Source organism: Taudactylus pleione, unplaced genomic scaffold, assembly GCF_031769625.1.
Source record: "Taudactylus pleione unplaced genomic scaffold, aTauple2 ptg000309l, whole genome shotgun sequence".
NCBI classification, from domain to species: domain Eukaryota; kingdom Metazoa; phylum Chordata; class Amphibia; order Anura; family Myobatrachidae; genus Taudactylus; species Taudactylus pleione.
The window spans coordinates 6,470,699-6,497,578 of record NW_028284710.1 but is presented as its reverse complement, the minus strand read 5'-3'; the positions used below and the strand labels follow the sequence as shown (position 1 = coordinate 6,497,578).

Here is a 26,880-nt window from a genome sequence, read left to right as displayed (position 1 = left end):
TACAGTATGCAACTTTTACTTTTCAGATCTTATACACTACAGTATGCAACTTTTACTTTTCAGATCTTATACAGTACAGTATGCATCTTTTACTTTTCATATCTGATACACTACAGTATGCAACTTTTACTTTTAAGATCTTATATACTACAGTATGCAACTCTTACTTTTCATATCTGATACACTACAGTATGCATCTTTTACTTTTCAGATCTTATACAGTACAGTATGCAACTTCTACTTTTCTTATCTGATACAGTACAGTATGCAACTTTTACTTTTCAGATCTTATACAGTATGCAACTTTTACTTTTCATATCTGATACACTACAGTATGCAACTTTTACTTTTCAGATCTTGTACACTACAGTACGCAACTTTTCCTTTTCAGATCTTGTGCACCACATTATGCAACTTTTACTTTTCATATCTGATACAGTACAGTATGCAACTTTTACTTTTCAGATCTTATACAGTACAGTATGCAACTTCTACTTTTCAGATCTTATACACTACAGTATGCAACTTTTACTTTTCAGATCTTATACAGTACAGTATGCAACTTTTACTTTTCATATCTGATACACTACAGTATGCAACTTTTACTTTTCATATCTGATACACTACAGTATGCAACTTTTACTGTTTAGATCTTATACACTATAGTATGCAACTTCTACTTTTCATATCTGATACACTACAGTATGCAACTTCTACTTTTCATATCTGATACACTACAGTATGCAACTCTTACTTTTCATATATTATACACTACAGTATGCAACTTTTACTTTTCATATCTGATACACTACAGTATGCAACTTTTATTTTTCAGATCTTATACACTACAGTATGCAACTTTTACTTTTCATGTATTATACACTACAGTATGCAACTTTTACTTTTCAGATCTTATACACTACAGTATGCAGCTTTTACTTTTAAGATCTTATACCCTACAGTATGCAACTCTTACTTTTCAGATCTTATACACTACAGTATGCAACTTTTACTTTTCATATCTGATACACTACAGTATGCAACTTTTACTTTTCATGTATTATACACTACAGTATGCAACTTTTATTTTTCAGATCTTATACACTACAATATGCAACTCTTACTTTTCATATATTATACACTACAGTATGCAACTCTTACTTTTCAGATCTTGTACACTACAGTACGCAACTTTTTGTTTTCAGATCTTATACACTGCAGTATGCAACTTTTACTTTTCAGATCTTATACACTGCAGTATGCAACTTTTACTTTTCAGATCTTATACACTGCAGTATGCAACTTTTACTTTTCAGATCTTATACACTACAGTATGCAACTTTTATTTTTCATATATTATACACTACAGTATGCAACTTTTACTTTTCATATCTTATACACTACAGTATGCAACTTTTACTTTTCATATCTGATACAGTACAGTATGCAACTTTTACTTTTCATATCTTATACACTACAGTGTGCAACACTTACTTTTCATATCTTATACACTACAGTATGCAACTCTTACTTTTCATATCTGATACACTACAGTATGCAACTTCTACTTTTCAAATCTTGTACACTACAGTATGCAACTTTTACTTTTCAGGTCCTATACAGTACAGTATGCAACTTTTAGTTTTCAGATCTTATACACTACAGTATGCAACATTTATTTTTCAGATCTTATACACTACAGTATGCAACTTTTACTTTTCAGGTCTTATACACTACAGTATGCAACTTTTACTTTTCAGGTCTTATACACTACAGTATGCAACTTTTACTTTTCAGATCTTATACACTACAGTATGCAGCTTTTACTTTTAAGATCTTATACCCTACAGTATGCAACTCTTACTTTTCATATATTATACACTACAGTGTGCAACTTTTACTTTTCATGTATTATACACTACAGTATGCAACTTTTATTTTTCAGATCTTATACACTACAATATGCAACTCTTACTTTTCAGATCTTATACACTACAGTATGCAACTTTTACTTTTCATATCTGATCCACTACAGTATGCAACTTTTACTTTTCATATATTATACACTACAGTATGCAACTTCTACTTTTCAGATCTTATACACTACAGTATGCAACTCTTACTTTTCATATCTTATACACTACAATATGCAACTCTTACTTTTCATATCTGATACACTACAGTATGCATCTTTTACTTTTCAGATCTTATACAGTACAGTATGCAACTTCTACTTTTCTTATCTGATACAGTACAGTATGCAACTTTTACTTTTCAGATCTTATACAGTATGCAACTTTTACTTTTCATATCTGATACACTACAGTATGCAACTTTTACTTTTCAGATCTTGTACACTACAGTACGCAACTTTTCCTTTTCAGATCTTGTGCACCACATTATGCAACTTTTACTTTTCATATCTGATACAGTACAGTATGCAACTTTTACTTTTCAGATCTTATACAGTACAGTATGCAACTTCTACTTTTCAGATCTTATACACTACAGTATGCAACTTTTACTTTTCAGATCTTATACAGTACAGTATGCAACTTTTACTTTTCATATCTGATACACTACAGTATGCAACTTTTACTTTTCATATCTGATACACTACAGTATGCAACTTTTACTGTTTAGATCTTATACACTATAGTATGCAACTTCTACTTTTCATATCTGATACACTACAGTATGCAACTTCTACTTTTCATATCTGATACACTACAGTATGCAACTCTTACTTTTCATATATTATACACTACAGTATGCAACTTTTACTTTTCATATCTGATACACTACAGTATGCAACTTTTACTTTTCATGTATTATACACTACAGTATGCAACTTTTACTTTTCAGATCTTATACACTACAGTATGCAGCTTTTACTTTTAAGATCTTATACCCTACAGTATGCAACTCTTACTTTTCAGATCTTATACACTACAGTATGCAACTTTTACTTTTCATATCTGATACACTACAGTATGCAACTTTTACTTTTCATGTATTATACACTACAGTATGCAACTTTTATTTTTCAGATCTTATACACTACAATATGCAACTCTTACTTTTCATATATTATACACTACAGTATGCAACTCTTACTTTTCAGATCTTGTACACTACAGTACGCAACTTTTTGTTTTCAGATCTTATACACTGCAGTATGCAACTTTTACTTTTCAGATCTTATACACTGCAGTATGCAACTTTTACTTTTCAGATCTTATACACTGCAGTATGCAACTTTTACTTTTCAAATCTTATACACTACAGTATGCAACTTTTATTTTTCATATATTATACACTACAGTATGCAACTTTTACTTTTCATATCTTATACACTACAGTATGCAACTTTTACTTTTCATATCTGATACAGTACAGTATGCAACTTTTACTTTTCATATCTTATACACTACAGTATGCAACTCTTAATTTTCAGATCTTATACACTACAGTATGCAAGTTTTACTTTTCAGATCTTATACACTACAGTATGCAACTTTTACTTTTTATATATTATACACTACAGTATGCAACTCTTACTTTTCATATCTTATACACTACAGTATGCAACTCTTAATTTTCAGATCTTATACACTACAGTATGCAACTCTTAATTTTCAGATCTTATACACTACAGTATGCAAGTTTTACTTTTCATATCTTATACACTACAGTATGCAACTCTTAATTTTCAGATCTTATACACTACAGTATGCAAGTTTTACTTTTCAGATCTTATACACTACAGTATGCATCTTTTACTTTTCAGATCTTATACACTACAATATGCAACTTTTACTTTTCAGATCTTATACACTACAGTATGCAACCGCGATTGTGGGGGAGTGGCTTAGCAGCGGGGGCGTGGCTTAGTGACAGTCGGTACATGCGTCGGCACTTGTTACCGTATTATTTTTTTTTAAATACTGTAATAAGTGTGCGGAGGGGATTCGAAGGGACAGAGCTTTATCGCGAGCTCTGTCCCTGCAAAGGATTTTTAGTAAATCCCTGTGATATTGCCTGAATTCAGTCGGTAATATCACACTACAATCTACATTCAAAATGCGGATTGTGGTAAATAGAGTCCTTTATGTGGGATGAGTTGTGTTTTTGATTTTGCTTGCTTTAAAGCATAAGATCAGCAGACCCCAGTGCAATTCACAGTGTACAGCATGCTTTGTTTTCAGTTTAGCTGTGTATAACAGAAAGACATTCTCATCTACTCAGGGTGAATATGGACCCAATGGACAACCAGGAGAGCGAGGTCTTACTGGTGCACCTGGATTTCCCGTGAGTTCATTTGATATCTGTATTCTGATTCAAAAACTGTGAATAAGAGATGAAGTAGAAAAAAAATACCAGCAAAGAGATTAAAGAATGCTTATTCTTAAAGGAAAATAAATACTTCTAGCTTAGCATGTGAGTGTCATTATACACCCAGGAGCAGGGGCGTCTTAAGAGAGGAGGGGGCCCGTGTGCACTCACTGTGCGGGACCCCCTCCTCTCTCCCTTTTGGCTGGTAGCCGACTGACGTAGCTGGCCAGCCACCAGAGCCTTAGTAGACTCAGGGCACTAGAGCGTGCCTGGAGTCTACTACGCATGCGCAGAACGCCGGTAAATGGCCGCAGCTGCCATTTTCCGGTGTTCTGAGCAGCGCTGAGAACCGGCGCGGGACCATGGACAGGTAAGTTTGAAAAAAAAATAGGTGCAGTGCGTGCGGTGTGGGGCCCCCCTGGACCCGGGGGCCCGTGTACCGCGCACACACTGCACCCATTATAGATATGCCACTGCCCAGGAGTTTATCACAGTAATACAGTGTAGTGGTTGAGTTACCAAACCAGAAGATATTCAGGAATTCCAATATCTTCAACTGAGACAGACCCCAGTCTCTATGGAGTAACAATGTTACCTCAGCAGGGCTTGTCACTGTAGCTCTGCAAACTAGGAGGAGAGGGAGCAAGGTTAAGTAACTGTTTTGTCTATCAATATGGATTAAGTTGGAGCAAGAACAGAAAAAAAATCTAGTATATATTTTAATTCCACTCTACTAAATAAATATTTGGGCCACTAGTATGATGGCAATGTCATTTATGTATCGAACAAATGGTGACACTATTATCAGTTATTTAATAAATGGGGGGTGCTATGATTCTTTTAGTTATTAGATGTGGAGACTATGTTTTATTATTTAGGATTCATTTTACCATTATTTACTATTTTCCTGGTACCTATCATCCAGTCGCAGCAGAAGGAGGATTGATTGTTTGGCCCCCAACTAGAGGACAATGCTGAGTAGCACTGGGCTATTACACAATGTAGGATGAAACTGCATGCATCCCACATGATTTTATCAGGTGGTTTCCCCTAAATCTCATTCAATTTAGTGGTTTTGAAATTTGAATCCTACAAATCACTGAATAGTAAATCCTGCTGTTGGTGGGTAAAATCGCTGGGAATATGTGGTGGTTTAAAAACAGGGGACAAATTGTGCTGCTATATCTCTTCCGGGAAGTTATAGCACCGAGCTGTATTAACATCTCAACCGCCAGAAGGGGGAGAGAGCTCTGCGATCAGTGCAAGTCCCGCAACTCATTAGCCTAGTGTCACAAAAGTGCGCTTAGCGTTTTTTAGCAACTTCTGATTGGTTTTCAGTCACCAGGCACCATACAGTGTAGCATCTTTGAAATCATTAGTTGCTTACAACAAAAGTCATTTATCTGCTTATTTTCTCTATGTTCATACATGCCGATGTTCGATGGTGCATTTGACACTTAACACCTCTTTATATATCTGCCCCTATGTAAATGCTTCTGATTTGTTGTTTACATATTGCCCTCTTCAGCTGACCAGTATTGCAGCCATATTATGTAAAGCAGTTTCCATCTGTGGAGATTTCATTTGTCATTTTCATTCCAGTGACAAATGAGAGATGTGGGGATGTTTATATTTCATTACACTTTGCATGGAAAAGTCACAATTCTCTTATTATACTACACCTTAATGCCTTATATTGTGTATGGTTAGAGTAATGCGCATATGCACTATATTTAGACGTAAGCATATGGATTTGGACAAATGACTTTAAAATACTGCTGTGTGTTGGGATGGATATATTCTGAGATACTGTGACTCAAATTTTAAATGTAAAATCCAACACCTTTATGCCGTAATCTTTATTTGGGCATTTGGGGCATAAAATCTATCAGACTCTAAACAAAACCTTTTATGCAAGAAACTAGGTGCTCTTCAATCAATGTATTAACAATGTAATAAAGACAACCCTAATGAGGCCAAACTAAGTAGTATTTCAGGATAAAAACTGAAAAGTCTGGAAGTTTTGGCCAGAAAGGAATATGAGGCAAGCACAGAAGGAGTGTGGGAAAAGGAGCCAATGCTGTCAACGTTCTTTCCCCCGTTTGGCTGGGGGAGGGAGGGCGCCAGACCGGGTCCGGGATGTCATCAGGCTGGCCTGTCCAGAGGCAGATGTTGTGGCCTCTGGACTAGGCACAGGGCTAGGCACATTTGGAGGATTGGCTGATGTTGTGCCAGAGGTGGAGGATCCTTATGTTCCGGCAGGAAGGGAGGTCGGCTCCACCATGTGCTGGCGAACGAGCTGCTCCAGGGCATTGGCGATGCGGATGTTGGCCCTGGTATTTTCCGCCAGGGCCTGACCAATGGTCACGTTGGCCGCAGCATTTTGCTCCAGGGCCTCAGCCACCTGTACCAGACTGGCGTCCATCCTCTGCAGAACCTCCGTATGGAAATCCGATTTGAAATTGAGTTCTGTGGGGAGGGACACTGCCTGCGAGGGGGATTGCCCTGGACTGGCTTCTGCAGGGTCCTCAGCCGGATGTACTGGTTCCTCCCCTGCAGAGCCAGCAGAAATTCTGCGGCCAAGGCTCCCCTCTGGAGCAGACTCATCCGCCTGTGTCTCTGTTGGAAAAATGAGAAAAGAGTCACATTAGAAACTAAATATTGGCACAATAACATTTCAGAGTTGGTGACATCACAATATTTACCTTGGACAACATGAGGAGCCGCAAAGTCTGGCATGTCCGTATCCATGTTGGACACGCCAAACACCTCCACAGGCTGCACACACCCCTGTGCCAGCTCTTCTAAATCAGTAAACTCCAATGACACAGGGGTGGGACCCCCACCTGTCCCCCTTGCATGCCTAGCCCTGTCCGCCAGTTTTTGCTTCAGGCGATATTTGAAGTCGGCCCATCTGTGGGTGAAATTGGAAGCATTATCCTTTTGGTTTTAGGGGGGGTCAAGTGTTTACTTACCGCCGTTTGACATCCCGGGCTAGACGGACATAATCACCCACCCTATTGACAGCAACGGCTACCTCCTCCCACATTCTCCACTTCTGGCTTGCACTCATATTCCTGTCTGCCTGTGGCAGGATGTCCACACACTTCTGAATCAAAACCTCCATCTCCTTTCTTGTGAATTGTGGCTGCCTTTTCTTTTTGCCAGCTTTGCCCGGAATACTGGGCCCAGCAGCCTCTTCCATGTCATCCTCCTCACCTATTTGTTTAAATGTTGAGAATTGTAAACTTCACAACTTGCACTATATTATGTTTCTAATTAATCATTGTTTCCAAATGCCTGAAATACTTACCGCCAGACTGTTGCCCATTGTTTCCCTGGTCTGTAGCCATGTCTGAGCTCAAAACAAGAAATACACCAGAATGTTTGGTTTGGCTCGTGACGTATTTATACATGCGTCCTTATTTTTCGGCCGCATCATTGATTGTGCGTTCCTATGATCCCTCCTTAATTTGTGCGGGAAACTAAACACTATTTATGGCTTGGGGCGTCTCGAGTCGAGGTGGCGTTTTTGGATTGTTGGAGGTTACGTTGGTCGGAGTTGATTGTTGGCGGGTTTTGGAGTTTGCGTTGGTGGGAGTAGTTTTTTTTTGCTATATTTGCATTTTGTTTTTCCGTTCGCATTTTTTCTGTTGGATTTCTTTTTGGCGTTTCTTGATTTGGTAAGTTTTTGGAAGTCTAACTTTGGTTCAATTTGTGTCTCCTTCTTTTTCTGAATTTTCTAACGGTTTTTTTGCGTAATTTCATCTCTGTTAGGTTTTTTTTTGGCTCTGCCCCAAAGACCTTTTGATCCGGAATCTTATATATTATCTCTTGGTAAGTTCATTTTTTTAATTGTTTTGTAAATGTTCATGTTTGTCTTTACGCAACTTTGTGTGGCCTTACACTTGTAACCTTTGTTTTTCTTAGTCAGAAATGTTTATAAAATGTTGTTTTTTTGTAGCTGCGTATTTTTTAACTTGTATTTGTGAACTAATTAGCGCATTTTTATCAGTTTCTATTGTGACTTGTATTTGCGAACTAATTAGCGCATTTTTATCAGTTTCTATTGTGACTTGTATTTGCGAACTAATTAGCACATTTTTATCAGTTTCTATTGTGACTTGTATTTGCGAACTAATAAGCGCATTTTTATCAGTTTCTATTGTGACTTGTATTTGCGAACTAATTAGCGCATTTTTATCAGTTTCTATTGTGACCTGTATTTGAGAACTAATTAGCGCATTTTTAAATGCTTATTTATCCCGTTAAATTGTTGGTGTTTTCCCTTTAGCATTTGTTGCTTACATTTGGCCCCAATTTGACGTAGTGTGCGCAATGTCGTTTTGCTCTTTGGGCAAATGTGTGTTTCTCCCCTTTTATGTTTTGTCTTGCACAACATTTTGAAACAGAAATGCCCAGCATAAAATGATGTATTTTTATATTGTGATTATTTCCAGTTTGCATGTATCATGACAATACCCCGGCATGTAAGCATCAATGGATGGTATCATCAAGCTAAGTTATATATTTTTTTTGGGGGGGGGTTAAAAAGCCTTACATTCAAATCTTGCCATTTCAGGTTGATCTGGGTCGGATTGTTCTGGCCATGCTCCCGGAAGCCGACCAACCTCAATCTCGTCCCAGGCGTAGGCATCGTAGGCGTGTAAGGCCCCAGATATTTCGAACACGTGTCACCCTTTTTGGAATGCCTGATGATGAGGTTTTAAGATGCTACCGTCTTCCTCCCAAAATCATCATAGACACTCTCTCATTAATAGAGAGTGATCTTGAGTGGCAAATTGACAGTCCTACAGCAATACCACCACTTACGCAATTTATGGCGGTGTTACATTTCTGTGCCTCAGGATCGTTTCAAACAACGGTGGGAATAGTGGCGGGCATCTCACAATCCTCCTTTTCCCGGATCCTGAGGGCAGTGATGGAGGCACTTTTCAAGCACCTCCATCATTTTATTCAAATGCCTTTGGATATGGGTGCCCTTAGTGTGGCCAAGGCCAATTTTTACCAAATAGCTGGCTTCCCACACATCATAGGGGTTGTGGATGGTACTCACATACCACTTCAGCCTCCAGCACGGCTGGAGGCCATATTTCGCAACCGGAAACACTATCACTCCCTGAATGTAATGGTGGTATGTGATGCCTCCCTCCAGATCCTGTCCCTGAATGCAAAATTACCAGGAAGTGCACATGACGCCTTCGTCATCCGGCAATCAGGGATATGGCACAAATTAACCAACCTACAAGCTGGTGATGCGTGGCTTCTGGGTAAGTGGAGACCTTTAGTACATAACAATGTTAAGCTTCATACAGAGTGATCCTGATGTTGTCTATTCTTTTTCACAGGAGACAGTGGCTACCCTTGCACGCCCTGGCTGCTCACTCCTTATTTGGCTCCCACACCAGGGCCACAAAGTGAGTTTAATGCCGCACTTACAGCCACCAAGCAAGTGGTGGAGCGCTGTATCGGCCTTTTAAAAGGCCGATTCAGATGCCTCCACCACTCTGGTGGCGAGCTCATGTATTTGCCAGATATGGTTTCGAAAATTGTGGTCCTGTGTGGGATATTTCACAACATCGCCATAAGGAGTGGTATCCCAATGCAGCCAGAGGATGCCTTACCTGAGGATGGCCCCCCCGAGGTTGGTCGGAGGTCAGTATGTGGGGGGGCCATACGCGATGATGTGGTGGCCAGATATTTTAGGTAATTATTGTCAAAACAACAGTGTTTATACCCAATGTGGTACGGTTTGTTTGAGAACATCTAATTAATTGTTTTTTTTTTCTCCATCTTCTGTTTTTTTCCATAATCTTTGGCACTCCAGCGATGACTACTTCCTGCTACCCTTAAAAAACCTTTATGTAGAAACTTTGGGAATATATTATGGAACCCATATTGCAATGCCATATTTGTGGAATCATGTTGGCATGGTCCTTCATCAACCAGTTCTTGATTTGTTGTGTGTTTTTTTTTAGTTTTTGGTATGTGTTGTATTTATGATTATCACTGTGTGTTTTGTTTGTGAGTGACCACTTTGTTTTTTGAGTTATGTTGTGAATAAATGTCTTGAGAGTGTAATTTTGTTCTTTTTTTTGCACGTTACAAGCAAGTGTAACCAGGTTCACACACGTTACATTTGCCTAAGGGGTAATCCAGTAATGACGCAACCTGTAAAATGTAGTAATATATAATTTTGACAACACCAAAAAAGGGCAATGAGATTGTTACTGTTAGTTGTTTCTTGTGCCTGTTTTCCTTAAAAATACAACACACAATCTTAGTGTCAAAAATTGCAAATCCTTGCTGGAAGAGTCTACTGTTGTCAGTGTAAACAATCTCTGATTTTGAAACAATGAATGAGACAGAACGTTAAGTTGAAAATATTAATTTATTTACATTTAGAAAAAAAACTAAAAAAAAACTAGTTCCTAAGGAGGACCGACATATGGTCAAGGACCACCAGCAGACCGATGATGTGTTCCCGCATACGGCCCACACAGCCGGCTAATTCAGCCCTACGCCTCTGTTCCTCTGTGGGTTAGAAAAGTTTGGGGATTAATACATCAATAATGAAACCACATTAAAAAACAAGCAAACCAAAAATGAAAATATTTGGAAACAAACCATAATTACACCGTTAAAACCCAGCCCCCCAAAATGGTCTAGCCCAAAAATACAAGTCCAAAAAACAGATTACGACAGGTGTGATATGTGTATGGTGAAATCAGCAGTAACAGGTAAAGGCAACCCGAAATTTCCCCAAAAGTCTACCAAAAAACACAAAAAAAGGGAACGACACATGATTACATACAAACAGTTTGTGGCGCAAAAAAAACAAAATCAAAAACATACCGTTCGAAAAAACGGCAGCTCCAGAAGGCACTCCCTCGTCCTCCTCGGAGGTGCCTCCATTCCCCAAAGATCTGGGCGGGGTGATTTCTGATTCCGGGGAGGGGATAGTTCGAAGAGGGGTGGTTGGAGGAGAGGCGGAATTGGGATGGAGGGGAAGGAGCCCCTAAATATACGCCACAGGGTCTTGGCAGGCTGGGGAGGAGGGGGAAATAGGGGAATTTTGGCTTGTGGAGGGTTGGCTGGGGGTTGGGGAGAGTGGGCGTGAGCGCCGTCTTGGATGACGATGACGCCGTAGTCTTCGCTGTGCCCCTAAAAGATGTGAAACAAATTGTGGTTAGTTTCAACCAAAATCCGAGAAAAACACTATTTTATGGGGAAAAAAAACGGAAAACATGGGCATGCAGATATGAGTACAATGAATAAATAGGACATACATGAAAACATGGCCATGCAGATATGAGTACAATGACTAAATAGGACATACATGAAAACATGGCCATGCAGATATGAGTACAATGACTAAATAGGACATACATGAAAACATGGCCATGCAGATATGAGTACAATGAATAAATAGGACATGCATGAAAACATGGCCATGCAGATATGAGTACAATTAATAAATAGGACATACATGAAAACAGGCACACGCAGTTAGGGCCACAAAGATAAACATGAAAACCACAGTCCCTAAAACTTACTTTCAGCGATCTGCATGCGTAAGCATGCCAGCAAGCGGGGCGTCCGCCGTTGCAGGTCCGACCACCTGCTCTCCAGCTGGCCGATCTGGCGGCGTGAGCCGAAGGAGCGCAGGCGGCCCCGTACCTCCGCATATGCGGAACGCTTTTCGCGATTGGTGATGGGTGGAGGCTGGCTGGTGATCCGCCTATCCATCACCTCCGTTAGCACCAGCAGCTCGCGCCTGGTGAATGCCGAGGCTCTCATGATGGCAATGGTGTATTTTTTAATAATCATTTTTAATAAAGACCCGCAAATAATTTTGATTGGCTAATGTATTTGGGTAATTAACAGGACCAATTCTATTGGTTAGTGTATGAGTCATGTGTTCGACAGGGCCACAAATCTCTTGAGAGTTATGATAGGCTTGATGCAGTGACATGCGTAAGCAAATTTAAATAAAGAAATGAACCCCGGGAAATATGCGGGGATAAAAACAAATAGAACAATTGTTTAATTGGGGTTAACATGTATTTTGACAAATAAAAGCGAAGGTTTAAGCCGTACGTATTCTGCGGGTAAACACAAACACGGACAAGATTAAAGTTTATTTGCATTGTGTCAAAAAAAAAAAAAAAAAACAATTAAGCTAATTGATATATTGATTGGCATGATACGATTGAGGGAGGTAGCCAGAATAAACGAGCAGTTAATCGAAATCTGACAGTCCCACTTCCGGTTTGTACGTGTGCGTGCGTTCCCTTCAAGCCATTTCGGGGATGTACGCTCGCTATTTGGCACGCTCGTTAGTTAGAGGAGGGGTTGGTTGAGTTTGGGGAGGATGTTTGTCTGCGTTCGAAAATACGAGCGAGTGCTTGAATTTACATATTTTTTTACGTACGCCGAACGTACGAACGGCCACTTGCGTCCGGGTCTGAATGAGGGCCAAAGTCTTTCTACGGAGCAGTAACTGTGGACCAGCAAATATATCTAATCCGTGAACTGAATATATATTTTGTACAAAACTATAAGCAATAGCAGTATATTAACAATAGATTAAATAATATTGGTTATTTGGGAAGATGGGGGTCATCAGTAGTAGGTGGTGAATTTATATGTTTCATTTTTATTTTTCATTTTGTTTTTTCTTTTTATTATTCTTGATTTGCTCCTCTTTCCCGACTTATCTGTGGACAACGCATTTTATTAAGTATGTAAATAATATAAAAGCACATTTATATGACTGCTCTTGCAGGGTCTACCAGGAGATCGTGGGGATCCAGGGAGAACGGTAATGTTTCTTTTACTAATAACTGAATTTCCATGTTACTCACTATTCGCCAAGGTATCTCAGCATTGCATTTATCTAGAGAACAGAACTATTTTCAAAATAGATAAGTAGAAAAGACATTATATTTATAATTGTAATAAAACACGCAAAGCGGTAAATATAATAGCCTGCAACTTACAGGCATCAGTGAGATCAGGGCGAGTCTGGCTGATGTTTTAAAGTGGCAATCATTTAAAATGCAAAACCAAACTGGTTTTGCCTTTTAAATGATTGCCTCTTTAAAACATCGGCCAGACTCACCAAGATCTCGTCAATGCCTGCAAGTCGCAGACTATTACATTTACCCCAAAGAGCCGGTGGGTGGTCTAAAATTCATACTGGATTTATGAGAGCAGCAATTCTTTGTCGATGTTGACCCACTGTGCATGCGCACGACGGAGGGAGCTCCGTCGTGCGCATGCGCGAGAACCGGATAGCGACGGGCTCTCCGTCGCTCCAGGTCTCGCACCAAAGGGGGCGTGCTGTCGATGTTGCTTGACAGCATGCTCCCTTTGGTGGGCGTGCCGGGGGCGTAGCTGCCAGACGGAGGCGTTCCCATGGGAACGCCTACTGTCTGAAGCCGGCCCCACTGACATCACTAGTGATGTCAGTGGGAGTGATTTTGCCTCTGATAGAGCCAAAATTACTCCAGGGCTTGCGGCAGCGAGACCCTACCGCAGGGTCTCCGTCGCAAGCCCGATGGTCGCGATGGTCTTGACCATCGCGACCATCATCATGGACACTCGCATAGCTGTGGGTGGTAACCCACAGCTATGCGAGCGTCCATAAGGCCGCTCCAGTTTCATGTAGGAGGGCCCTGATTCAGAGCGGACGCTCTGGTCAGAGCGTCCGTCTCTGAATCAGGCCCTGTGTTAGCTATTATAGGCTATGGACTACATTCAGCAAAAATTACCTGAGAGCGTTTCTCCGGGATCCTCCCGGCAATCATTGCCGCACATACGTGGTCAGAAGATTGCGCATGTGCAGAATGGCCGCGGCTCCTGAGGAGAATTCAATTATTGTTTTTGCGATCATTTCACTTCTTACACATTGCATGGACAAGAGCCCCTGTTCCTGCAGGTGAATAATAGTACATCCTGGCAATCTATAATTTCTTATTGTTGCAAATAATGGCATTAAGAACTTATAATTATCCACAGTGGTGGCTTCTACCTTTAGACTTCAGGAGGGCTGCAATTGCCTAGCTAGTTGCACAGAGTATACCACATACAGATACCCTACTTTAAATCACCTTAAGATATAGCATAGAGCAATAATAACTAACAGAATACTCTCCTAATGTAACTTTTCCAATACGAGCATCTCAATCACTAATGCACCTCTGTGCATACACACTGTGGGACAAGTGCTCCTCTGTGCATACACACTGTGGGACAAGTGCTCCTCTGTGCATACACACTGTGGGACAAGTGCTCCTCTGTGCTTACACACTGTGGGACACGTGCTCCTCTGTGCCTACACACTGTGGGACACGTGCGCCTCTGTGCCTACACACTGTGGGACACGTGCGCCTCTGTGCCTACACACTGTGGGACACGTGCGCCTCTGTGCCTACACACTGTGGGACACGTGCTCCTCTGTGCCTACACACTGTGGGACACGTGCTCCTCTGTGCCTACACACTGTGGGACACGTGCTCCTCTGTGCCTACACACTGTGGGACACGTGCTCCTCTGTGCCTACACACTGTGGGACACGTGCGCCTCTGTGCCTACACACTGTGGGACACGTGCGCCTCTGTGCCTACACACTGTGGGACACGTGCGCCTCTGTGCCTACACACTGTGGGACACGTGCGCCTCTGTGCCTACACACTGTGGGACACGTGCGCCTCTGTGCCTACACACTGTGGGACACGTGCGCCTCTGTGCCTACACACTGTGGGACACGTGCGCCTCTGTGCCTACACACTGTGGGACACGTGCGCCTCTGTGCCTACACACTGTGGGACACGTGCTCCTCTGTGCCTACACACTGTGGGACACGTGCGCCTCTGTGCCTACACACTGTGGGACACGTGCTCCTCTGTGCCTACACACTGTGGGACACGTGCGCCTCTGTGCCTACACACTGTGGGACACGTGCGCCTCTGTGCCTACACACTGTGGGACACGTGCTCCTCTGTGCCTACACACTGTGGGACACGTGCTCCTCTGTGCATACACACTGTGAGACACGTGCGCCTCTGTGCATACACACTGTGGGACACGTGCTCCTCTGTGCATACACACTGTGGGACACGTGCTCCTCTGTGCATACACACTGTGGGACACGTGTGCCTTTGTGCATACACACTGTGGGACACGTGCTCCTCTGTGCATACACACTGTGGGACACGTGCACCTCTGTGCATACACACTGTGGGACACGTGCACCTCTGTGCATACACACTGTGGGACACATGCGCTGTGCATACACACTGTGGGACACATGCGTCTCTCAGCATACACACTGTGGGACACATGCGTCTCTCAGCATACACACTGTGGGACACATGCGCCTCACATTGGGACGCAATTGTACTATTATAAAGTTTTTTATAATAGTGGCAAAGGGGGAGATGTACTAAGCCTCGGAGAGAGAGAGAAAGTGCTGAGAGATACTCATAAAGTACCAACCAATCAGCTCCTAACTGTAATTTTATGTCTGTACTTAAAAAAATATAAAAAAAATCACAGTAACTAATTTTTTTAAATACAGACATAAAATTAGTTAGGAGCTGATTGGTTGGTACTTAACGAGTATCTCTCACCACTTTCTCTCTCTCCAATGCTTAGCCTGCTGTTGACATAGAGGACACCAGTGCTGGAACCAAAACACCTCATTCAGTGGAGTGGAGCCTGCTGCATGCTTGTACGTAGCTGAAAATCCAGAGCTGATCCAGCCCTGGGTGGGGAGAGTAGGCTGGAGAGCCGGACATCGGTTGAGCAGCAGCTGTCACCGAGCTTCAACTATTCACCAGGCTGGGTTGTGGGACCTGACCCTGATCAGATGATCCCAGGTAATGATGACTCCCCTTCCCACCATCTGTACTCCCCTATATAGAGCCAGCATCACCTGTGCCCCATCTTCTGTGCATCCTCTGTGTGTAGGATCACCGCCCATCCATGATTACTTCGGGCAGTCAGAAATTTGGACTTCTGTCCAGAGTCCAGAGCCTTCATAATCCCAGATGGATCATGTCTGGAAATTATGTCAAATTATTTTTTTTCCATTCATAACTTTGCGGGATTGGCCGACCAGCCGATCCTCCCTGCTCCCGCTACCATCCAGTATGTAACTGTTACCAGATACGTTATATAAGAGCATAAATAGGTATAATCAAAGAGGAACTCTTTATTTATATATAAATAGGATGAAATATTCAGTATGCTGAAAACTTTAACTTGCTACTTTCATCGTGGAGGAAAGGAGAGAAGGAACACCTCCTCCTATAACAGAGTCTGGATAAGACACACCCCCTAGTAGCCATCTTTTTTTACCTAACTTTATCAGCAGCTAAACACAGATGACACCTGCATATACAATTAACACAGTTGAGAAAAGTGGTTAGAACATCAAAATTATGTTTCAACCACTGTTACATGGTACAGGTTGTGTCTCCCATATCCAAATACAGAATTGTCTAGTGACATCTTTGCTTTTTGATGGTTCAATGTACATGAACTTATTAAAAATATTGTATAAAATTACCTTCAGGCTTTGTATATAAGGTGTATATGAATCATAAATGAATTTCATGTATATACACAAACTTTGTTTGAGACACAAAATTATTGAATATATTGTATAAAATTACCTGCAGCCGGTGTGTATAAGGTGTATATAACACATAAATGTATTTTGTGTTTACTTTTGGTTCCCATATTTCATTATAGAATGCAAATATTCCAAAGTACGGAATATTCCGAAATCCAAAATAAGCCTGGTTCCAAGCATTTTGGATATGGGAGGCTCAACCTGTACATGTCTAACACAGTAATATAATCTGGTTGAAATATATCTGGATACCTTAATAATTTCATAAACCAGAACGCTTTCTTTAATTAATGAGCACATAAGAAAGAATTCTAAAAGAACATACAAACATATCCGTACTTGAACAATACTATCTGATTGAACACTTTCAGTGCATTTCTCACTGCAACCAACACAATCGAAGCAAAAAATTATCCGGAAATCCATGCAAAGGTGCAAGTAGGCCTGGTACCGGCAGGTGCAATTGTGGGAGTAGGCCTGGTACCGGCAGGTGCAATTGTGGGAGGAGGCCTGGTACCGGCAGGTGCAATTGTGAGAGGAGGCCTGGTACCGGCAGGTGCAATTGTGGGAGGAGGCCTGGTACCGGCAGGTGCAATTGTGGGAGGAGGCCTGGTACCGGCAGGTGCAATTGTGGGAGTAGGCCTGGTACCGGCAGGTGCAATTGTGGGAGTAGGCCTGGTACCGGCAGGTGCAATTGTGGGAGGAGGCCTGGTACCGGCAGGTGCAATTGTGGGAGGAGGCCTGGTACCGGCAGGTGCAATTGTGGGAGTAGGCCTGGTACCGGCAGGTGCAATTGTGGGAGTAGGCCTGGTACCGGCAGGTGCAATTGTGGGAGGAGGCCTGGTACCGGCAGGTGCAATTGTGGGAGTAGGCCTGGTACCGGCAGGTGCAATTGTGGGAGTAGGCCTGGTACCGGCAGGTGCAATTGTGGGAGTAGACCTGGTACCGGCAGGTGCAATTGTGGGAGGAGGCCTGGTACCGGCAGGTGCAATTGTGGGAGGAGGCCTGGTACCGGCAGGTGCAATTGTGGGAGTAGGCCTGGTACCGGCAGGTGCAATTGTGGGAGTAGGCCTGGTACCGGCAGGTGCAATTGTGGGAGGAGGCCTGGTACCGGCAGGTGCAATTGTGGGAGGAGGCCTGGTACCGGCAGGTGCAATTGTGGGAGGAGGCCTGGTACTGGCAGGTGCAATTGTGGGAGTAGGCCTGGTACCGGCAGGTGCAATAGTGGGAGTAGGCCTGGTACCGGCAGGTGCAATAGTGGGAGTAGGCCTGGTACCGGCAGGTGCATTTGTGGGAGATTTGATTCAATTCTGAATCGGCCTCCTAGTTTGTTACAATTTATTTGCAGTCTGCAACCATTAAGTGTCATCTCTTTGTTTTTTAACAGGAATGTGAAATCATGAACTATGTAGAGGAAATCTGTGGATGCTGTGGTATGTAATGTGCATACTCTGTATACTGCATTCTCCATAAACAACCGATAGAGTCTGACAGAGCTCTGTCTGTCATAACATATATGTTGCTAGGAAGATGAAGGCCACCAGCCTGACTCAGACAGCCAATGTTTGTGTAGATGAGCAATTGTTTTTGTACTGCGAACGAGCCACACTGCACATATACAAAATGTGATTATCAACAGCGGTTGCAGTGAGGACTCGGACACAGAGTGATTGACAGGCAGTGACCAATTGTGAGAGGTAACAGTCGTGGCCAGTCTAAAGCAGGCGTTTTGCAACAGTTTTAGGGGTGCCTCAGCCTGCGACTGCGTCTGTGCAGCCCATGGGCTTAGTCTTTGTACAAATCCTAGCAGCTGTGGCATTTGCATATCTTTGCAGACCACCACATACGGAATAGCAGTCACAGCAGGATTTCCACCCACCTCTGAATCAGGCCCTGGATACACTAATGTACTAAAACATAATTCTTGTACTTGCTTAGCATACTGTATGCAGAGGCAGATACACACTTCAGAAATGTTGTAAAATTATATTTGCACATTACCCTGAACTTTAGGATATCTATAGCTTACGGATCATGGCAACGCATCAGTACTTTAAGTAAGTTACTACAGTAAATGGAAATAGATGTATAAAATAAGTTTGGCTTGCAAGCAAAGTTATATTTTAATTCACATTGGACGTTACTTTAATGCTGCTTTCTGGTACTAATGTAAAGACTTTTCAATGATTCTCGGCATTGCCAACAAGTATTGAAGGTTTATCCGCTCCTTCTCCATCATACCTATCCCTCTCCTTGCTATGATCAAAAAAAAGGAAGATTAATCAAAATGTAGGCCTTATAGAATCCAACAGTTCTCAAAAGGGCATTCTGTACAGCCCTGGAGCTGTCTTATCTCAACGTCTTCCTTTTGCATTACTACTCTGACATTTCACTCTGAGATGAGCTGTGATGTGGGCTGCAGATTGTTATCTGTCATCAAGTGGAAATTTATTGAATGGACACACTGGCTAGCGGGTCCAAATATAGCTCACAGTGCTTATGGATCAGTAAGCACTGTGGATCAATACTGTATATTGAAACAAGTAAAAGGTGACATTTTAGGCAAGCACACTGGGTGTTAAATCTACCAAAATTTAACTTCAGAATAACCTACAGGCCAGGTTCTAACAATCTTAACAGCAACACTCTTTCAAGATATTTTCTGCAATACGATCCAGAAACTACATTCCCAACTCTGATTATTTCTCATGCCAATAATTTTGCAGTTCTTACCAAGGATCTGTTCCAGAGTCAAGCTTCTACTGAAAAGACTTCTGGTTTGATATTTGTGCCAAAGGGAAATTCTCTTGGAGACTCGTGAGACAAAAATTTGGGTCACCATGGAATTTCCAACACTGTTAATCTCTTATATAATTCTGTATGTTGGTCTTCCCTCACAAAATACACTAAGGATTTTGTGATGTGTATAATTTGTATATATTAAAAAATGGTCTTCTTTGTATTCTGCTTCTGTCTCATGTTCTGTCTGACCTTGCCTTTCTGGCTTCTTACCCTGAGCATTGATTGTTTACTTGACATTGCTTTTCCTGCTGCCTGCCCAAACCTTGGATTGTTTACTGGACTCACTCTATATCTATGTTGGAACTCATATTCTACCTATCTGTATACAGACCCTGAAGCATCTCCGTCAAATTGTTATCTGTCTACTGTACTTCCAACTGTTTTTTATCCACTTAATATACTCTGTAATACCCAGAGATAATATTCCTTACTAATTGGAAGATTCAATTGGAATTCTTATGCAGCATAGATAATAAAATAACTGCCAGATTGTATACTAGGGCATGTTATACAAGGATTGTCTCCTTCAAACCATTATATGGTAATACACAATCAGTCAACAAGACTGTTCTGGCACACATATAAAGTGTATTTTATGTAATAAAGCACAATCCAGAAATAAGATCAAATACACGGGCATATATTATCGGACCAGGAAGCAGTAATCCAGTGCTGATCAACATCCAGAGTGATCGAAAAGTTGAGTTTGAGTCACTGAATAACACTGTAGTTGTGAATAAATGGTAACTAGTCCCTCCAACACTGATCGAAGTTCCTGTACACTGCAGGTTTTGAAAGGATGAAAAGCTGTCTAAATAAAAGTAATTTATTGTATCACTGATATATCCTGCATATCTTTCACTCCTGAGCCAATCCGCAGTCCCCATACACTAGTATGGAGACCTTCATTCATCAAACTCCGATAACTGAAAGTTCGGACCTTTGCGGGAACCTTCTCCATCTTTAAATGCATTGGCTTCTGGAGCCCTGCTCCTTTCTTTGGGAAGAAGGTCAGGGTTGCGAAGAGGATCCATGCCGGGTCTGCTCCATGTGTTTACATGCACTCTGTTTATGCATGTGCATTAACCCTGCTCGGTCATTCTTGTCTGTATAACATTCCACCACTACTAATTATCAGTGGAATTTATACATTCTGGTGGAGATATTCAAAAAGTGCCATTCACATTGACATCTGGTATGAGTTCTGGCACTTTTATTGTGAAAACCTTTTTTTCATTATTTCACATACTCATTCTCCTGCTTACAGTACATTCAGCAACTAGGCACAGGGACGAAACATATTGAGGAGAATTAGCAGGACTTTTACCCTCACTTTTACAGTGATATAGAGAACTGGGACTGTTCTCTTTCATCAGTTAAGCAAATTTCTAATTGTTTTAATGTACAGAAATTGTTTTATATTATGTGCAAAATATCCATTGGATCATAAGGAATTTGAAGTTTTTGGAGGAGATATTTAAAAAATGACATTTATATTTACATCTGGTAGGAGTTCTGGCAATTTTATAGTGAAAAACTATTTTTTTTTTTATTATTTCACATCTTTGGTACGAGCACAAACACTTTATTATTTATTCTGTGGTTTACTCATGCACTTTCTTCACTGTATCTGGCATACAGTCATTTGACTTGGTGGTTGAATCACATATGCAGTTCTATTCTTTAGATTGCATGTTTTTGCAGTGTTTTTGGCACGGAGGAGTGTATATTTGGCTCTGGCAATTTATGGTCAGAATAAAACACCATTGTACTTTTATATATATATTATTTGAAAAACAATATTACACTATATGGTAAGTTTTGTTTTTAAAATATTGTGGAGCCATAACGTGGTTTTAAGAAGAGGCTATCCGTTTATGAGATGAGAAAAGACAACTGCTGATAAACTACCTTATATCTTAAATTCTGGTACACCTCCCATTCAGTGGCTTTTATGGTGGTGGGCACAAATTCAACTCATAATATACTATGCTAGACGGCAGTGTCTTCTCATCTATTTTCCCACACATTAATATTAATAAAGTTTTCATAAGATTTCGACCAAGCAACATTTACCATATATTTAATCCTTCTGGGTGGATTTGGCCTGTGTATTTCGATCACCTCCTCTGCTCTGCTGGCACATGATCTATTTATTACCAGTCCATAGACACTTGGGGATAAATTTACTAACCAACGCTTTTGGTTCTAAGCCAACAAATACAGTCAGACATGGACTGTGTTTAGCTATCTAAAACACAACTATGTACCATCTGTCAGGTATCAGCTTTAATTGAAACCCGACATCGATATCAGTAATTTTTTGCAGCTCTAAAGTCTGTTAGTTTTGGACTTTACGTTCAGAACCAACGGCAAATAGATGTTACAATACTATGGCAATCCAGCCCAAACAGTGGTCTGTTACCTTAATTATTGAACAACTCTTGTATATCATATGAGTAGACGTGACATACATTAGCAGAAAACATTGATCCCATCCACTATTCACACCTTCTCTTTTACATGTAATCTTTCTGCTTAGCCGATCACAGAGCAGAATATGATGACACTACCCTACACAATTCACACAATTCGCCCATTTCCATATATAAAAGTTTAACACGTCTATTAATTTTTCCCAATTAATTATTTCCTTTTTTTATGTTTCAAAATAATGAGCATTATTCATCAGTATAAATTGCTGAACAAGCAAATCTGAGTGATTTCTAGACATGTTTTATGCTGTTTGTTACATATCCCTAGTTTACCCTTTTGAAGATATTGAGATTGGCACATATGTATTTTATTTGTGTATTCTGCTGCATAAAGACAGTTATTTGCTTAATTGCATTTAATTATGTTAATTAATAAATGACTTACATTTTTATCTCTTGTTGCTTTACCCTTTCTATATTTATGTTATTAATGAACAGACTAGTGTGTACCCACTCAAACATATTTTTGTTTTGATTTGACATTAGTAAGTTGTAATTCACCTTTTCCATCCATTCATCACAAAGCACTAAGAAGTTACGCTACATTTATCACTGTATTACTAATGCCCCTATTTACTACAATCTGCATTTCAAATGCAGTGGTAGTGTGATATTTTCACCTATTGCGAATTTAGGCAATATAACATGAATGTATCAAAAATCACTTGCAGGAACAGAGCTTGTGATAAAGCTCTGCCCCTGCGAATTCCCTCCACACACTCCCCCCCCCCCCCATAAAGCAGAGCAGGAGCCGGGGAGCCTGAAGAAAGCCCTGATAATTTCACACATTTTTTTTTTACAATTTAACTTTAGTACATTTCAGGCAGATCGCATTTCCCATTACAAGAATGGGAAATGTGATCTGCTTACTAAAAATGTGTGAATTTAAGGGATTGAAGTCGTTATTCACGAAACCTACTCCAATTGCCCTTTAATACATTTATGTGATACAAGAATAATGTGAAAAGGGGTGTGAAGACACCTTTTTCAAATTTTTTTTGTAAAAATAATATTGATATTGATATTGCACACTACTTTTAACTACCAACTTGAAGAGTTTAGTGCAGGTTTACCCATGCAGCCATCCCAGATCATTCAATTATCAGCCATCTAAATAGCCCTTTAGTCACTCAGAATGGCCGCCCGAAGTGAAACATCGGAACCACTTTATCTGGGTATGGAACTGCAGACGCAGGCTACGACACGTGCCACAAAAGACCGGGACACGGCTGCATATATTGCCGCCACTCCACGGTTTCTGTCAATTACCTTGCAAAGTAATTCTCACTGTGAGCGGCATCGCAAAAGTACCATGGTGCGTGCGCAGTGTGACCAATATTAGCTTACCTGTGTAAATATTGGAATAATGTACACCTATGAAGCAGGACAGTCTCTATTTGAAGTTTCTAAATACAGTATATTATCTAATATGCTTAGCAATTGCTAGAGTGTTTGGCAAAACAAATAGCTGTATGATACGATTACTAAACACCTCCAAAGAAATCTGTTTTTCCAGTCACCTTTTCTTCTTTATTCCTATGAGTCAGAGGCTGCGTGGGATAGTGCCATGCGGATTTTCCTGACATTGTAAATATATGATGAGTTTGGCAGCAGGTTGGCTTAATGGATAGTATTTGTAAGTATATGAGGAAAGCAGATGTTGAATAATACACAACCCCTGATTAACCTTCTGTTAGGCTTCAAATCTAATACTGAAAGCACAATTCAAGCGCTAAATATTTCTAAAATGACTTCTATATCATTATATAATATAGTTGATGCAAAGCAACCCTGTTCTTTTTCTCGTCACAGATTGTTACAGATCCTGTCAGCCAACTGATGTGGTGTTTGTAATTGACAGCTCGGAAAGTGTTGGCAAAATGAATTTCAGTCTTGCAAAAAATTTTGTAATTAATATTGTCAATAGGATTGGAGAAATGGCCATAAATGCATCTGATCTCACAGGTAAACTGACTTTTTATTTCCTTAATAAGTGACTTCCTTTAGTATTGGTGATGGGGATTTATAAAGCAGTAGATTAGCACAGCACAGTGTATCTATGGCAGGCATCACTTAACTTCAAGTGTCACCATTTTATGTTCTTATTTCTTTATTACATTCTTGATAATCATTCGCTTTCCTTATAAGCCGTGAATTGCAGATCTTAATAAAAGTGTTTGCTAAGTATGGTTTGCAGTTGCCCCAGAGTAAATACACTGGTATCATTGTTGTCCTTTATTTCTCCTTCATCCACTAGGGGACACTGGAGTTCAAGACAGTGGGGTATAGACGGTGGTAGAGTAGAGCCTGGCACTTTAAATAATTTAGAAGTGTGACTGGCTCCTCCCCCTCTATGCCCCATCAGCCCCAGTTTTTAGAATGTGCCCGAGAGAGCCGGTCACATAGGGCTGAGCTCCAGCCCACACTTAGTATTTTTATCTTTATTTTCACTTTATTTTATTTTATAGCTTTCACAAAGCATTGAGGACAGGCTGACAGAGAACTGCGTCTGTCAGCCTGCTACATGGAGGCATCAGGAGACCCGCCACCACTAAAAAAGAGTGCGTGTCGGAGTCCCAGGCACCCTGGCAGTAGCTCAGGGAGGACACGCCACAGCTTAATATAGAGGCTGTGTCCGTGCTTCCGAATGCCTAGCCGCAGCCCTGATGCCAGCAGTGGTAAGTATAATCTCTTCCCCTGACTAGCGGGGGACTAGATCTGCGGCCCCTCCACCCCCATATAGCTGAACTACTGAGCTCAGCAAACTACCAACCTGGGTCCTTATTTTAGAAGGTCCCCGGTTCTATGCCCGGCATAGAAAATATTCCTTATGCCGGTTAACAAGGGGGCGGAGCCACCGCGCATAAAGTCGCGCTTCCCAGTCAAAATCTCCCTCAGAGAAGGACTGTAATAACATCCCTGCACTCTCCATGCAGGGACACCGCTATCCTGCATCTGTGACAGCGCGGTGCCTTGCTGCGGCTGTCGTTTACAGTGAGACAACTCTCTCTGCAATAGAGGCGGTCTGTTGCTGCAACCCCCACCCCCCGCGCCTGCCGCACTACCTTCTCCCCGAACTAAAGAGACAATCCCGGTCAGTATACCGGAGTGAGCGGGGGCGGAGCTTATTAGGGCGCGTCTCGCATTCTAGCGGCGCCATCTGTAGGCGGGCTCTCCCTCTTCTGTGCGCTTCACTGTAAAACAGCGCTGCTGCTATATAGCGATCTCCGGTTCCAGTGGAGAGCTCCTAAGCAGCGGCGTTCTCAAGGAGGTGCTGGCTTCCGGTTAGGCGGGCTGCCGAAGTTGGGCTCGCTGTAGGAGGCATGGGGTGCGGCCCTGGTTGCGGCTCCTTACAGAGCAGCCAAAGGTAAGGACCCTAAGAGTCAACAGCTTTAGCCGGGGGGCTCCGTTCTCGGCGATGTAGGGGCGGGGCTTAGTCCATTGCTGCGCCCGGAAGTGCGCCGCTTAATTCTACACAGTCTCCCCTTGGGCTGCGCACTTCATGAGATCTCCCAGTAAGGAGAGTTTTATATCCAGCTTCCTCTTAAGGGCAGCATTGGGTACAGTATATTACCTGCGTAAACGCAGTTTAGTGCAGGGTGAATGCAGTGTGGACTGTGCCTGCTAGAGCAGCGAGAGGTCTGAGCCCCTGGAGTGACTGCACCGCGGGAAGTTCAGTTATAGAGAGTGCACTCCACCTTCATGTGGTTGCGCATGCTAGGATAACTCCGCTTAGAATACGCTGTGCTGTGTAAGAAACTGTTACTACACCACCCTTAATAGGCCTGGTCAGTACTTGGAATATCTGGGCAGCTGCAGTATCTAGATAGAACCTAGTTTGGTAAATGCTGAGATAGATTATGCTGATGCATACTGAGCGCAGTGTAGCAGTCTTCCTGCTTACTGAGTTACGCAGCGACAAGGTCCATATTGAACTTGACTCATCTCGGTAGTTCCTATATGGTGGTCAGATTCCACAATGATCTTGTAGAGGGGAGAGCACCGCAAAACAGTCAGCCACAACTCTCCTAACTGCTGCCCTACGTCATTGTGATGTTACTGTGTAGAGGATAGTTATGTCTATTTTAAAATTGTCTATCAAAATGGCTGCACTGTTTGATTAAGTATTAATCAGTACTCATATTGAAGAGCAACACCTCTACATATCATGGGACCCGCCGCCACTATTATAGAGTGAGTGTACGGGCCCCTGACACTAGCTCAGGGAGGAACATGCCGCAGCCTAATACAGAGGATGTGTCCATGTCACTTACCCTCCGCATGATCTGCCGATTGATCTATGTCTGTGTCAGATGGGCCTATATACATCAAGTATACTGCAGGAATTTTCATTGCACTAAGGTCGTCTCCTTGATTCCCACTTTAAAAAAGCGGGTTCAACTGGAGCTCAAATGGCTCACTCGAAAAGGCGGGTACTCCAGTGACAGAAGGGTCCCAGGATCGAAACCAATCTGGGTCATCACGCTGTTCAAATATCCAGGCCCATACGCCGTAGCAGATTGACGGCCACACGCGACACATGAGCAGTCTCCCTGCGTGGAGGTAAGCCACATGTATGTAGAT

At 41.7% G+C, this 26,880-nt stretch overlaps 1 protein-coding gene across 3 annotated transcripts in view; it reads left to right on the top strand.

Moving 5' to 3' along the window:
* LOC148511392 (collagen alpha-2(VI) chain-like) overlaps window positions 1-26,880 on the top strand; it is a 313,628-nt gene that overhangs the window by 244,069 nt on the left and 42,679 nt on the right. For 2 of the 3 annotated variants that reach the window (XM_088442276.1, XM_088442278.1), the window contains 4 exons: window positions 4,249-4,311; window positions 13,145-13,180; window positions 18,387-18,432; window positions 24,109-24,261. In XM_088442276.1, coding sequence (XP_088298402.1) covers window positions 4,249-4,311; window positions 13,145-13,180; window positions 18,387-18,432; window positions 24,109-24,261 — 298 coding nt within the window. The remainder of the gene's footprint in view (window positions 1-4,248; window positions 4,312-13,144; window positions 13,181-18,386; window positions 18,433-24,108; window positions 24,262-26,880) is intronic. The other variant, XM_088442277.1, reaches the window with a different exon arrangement.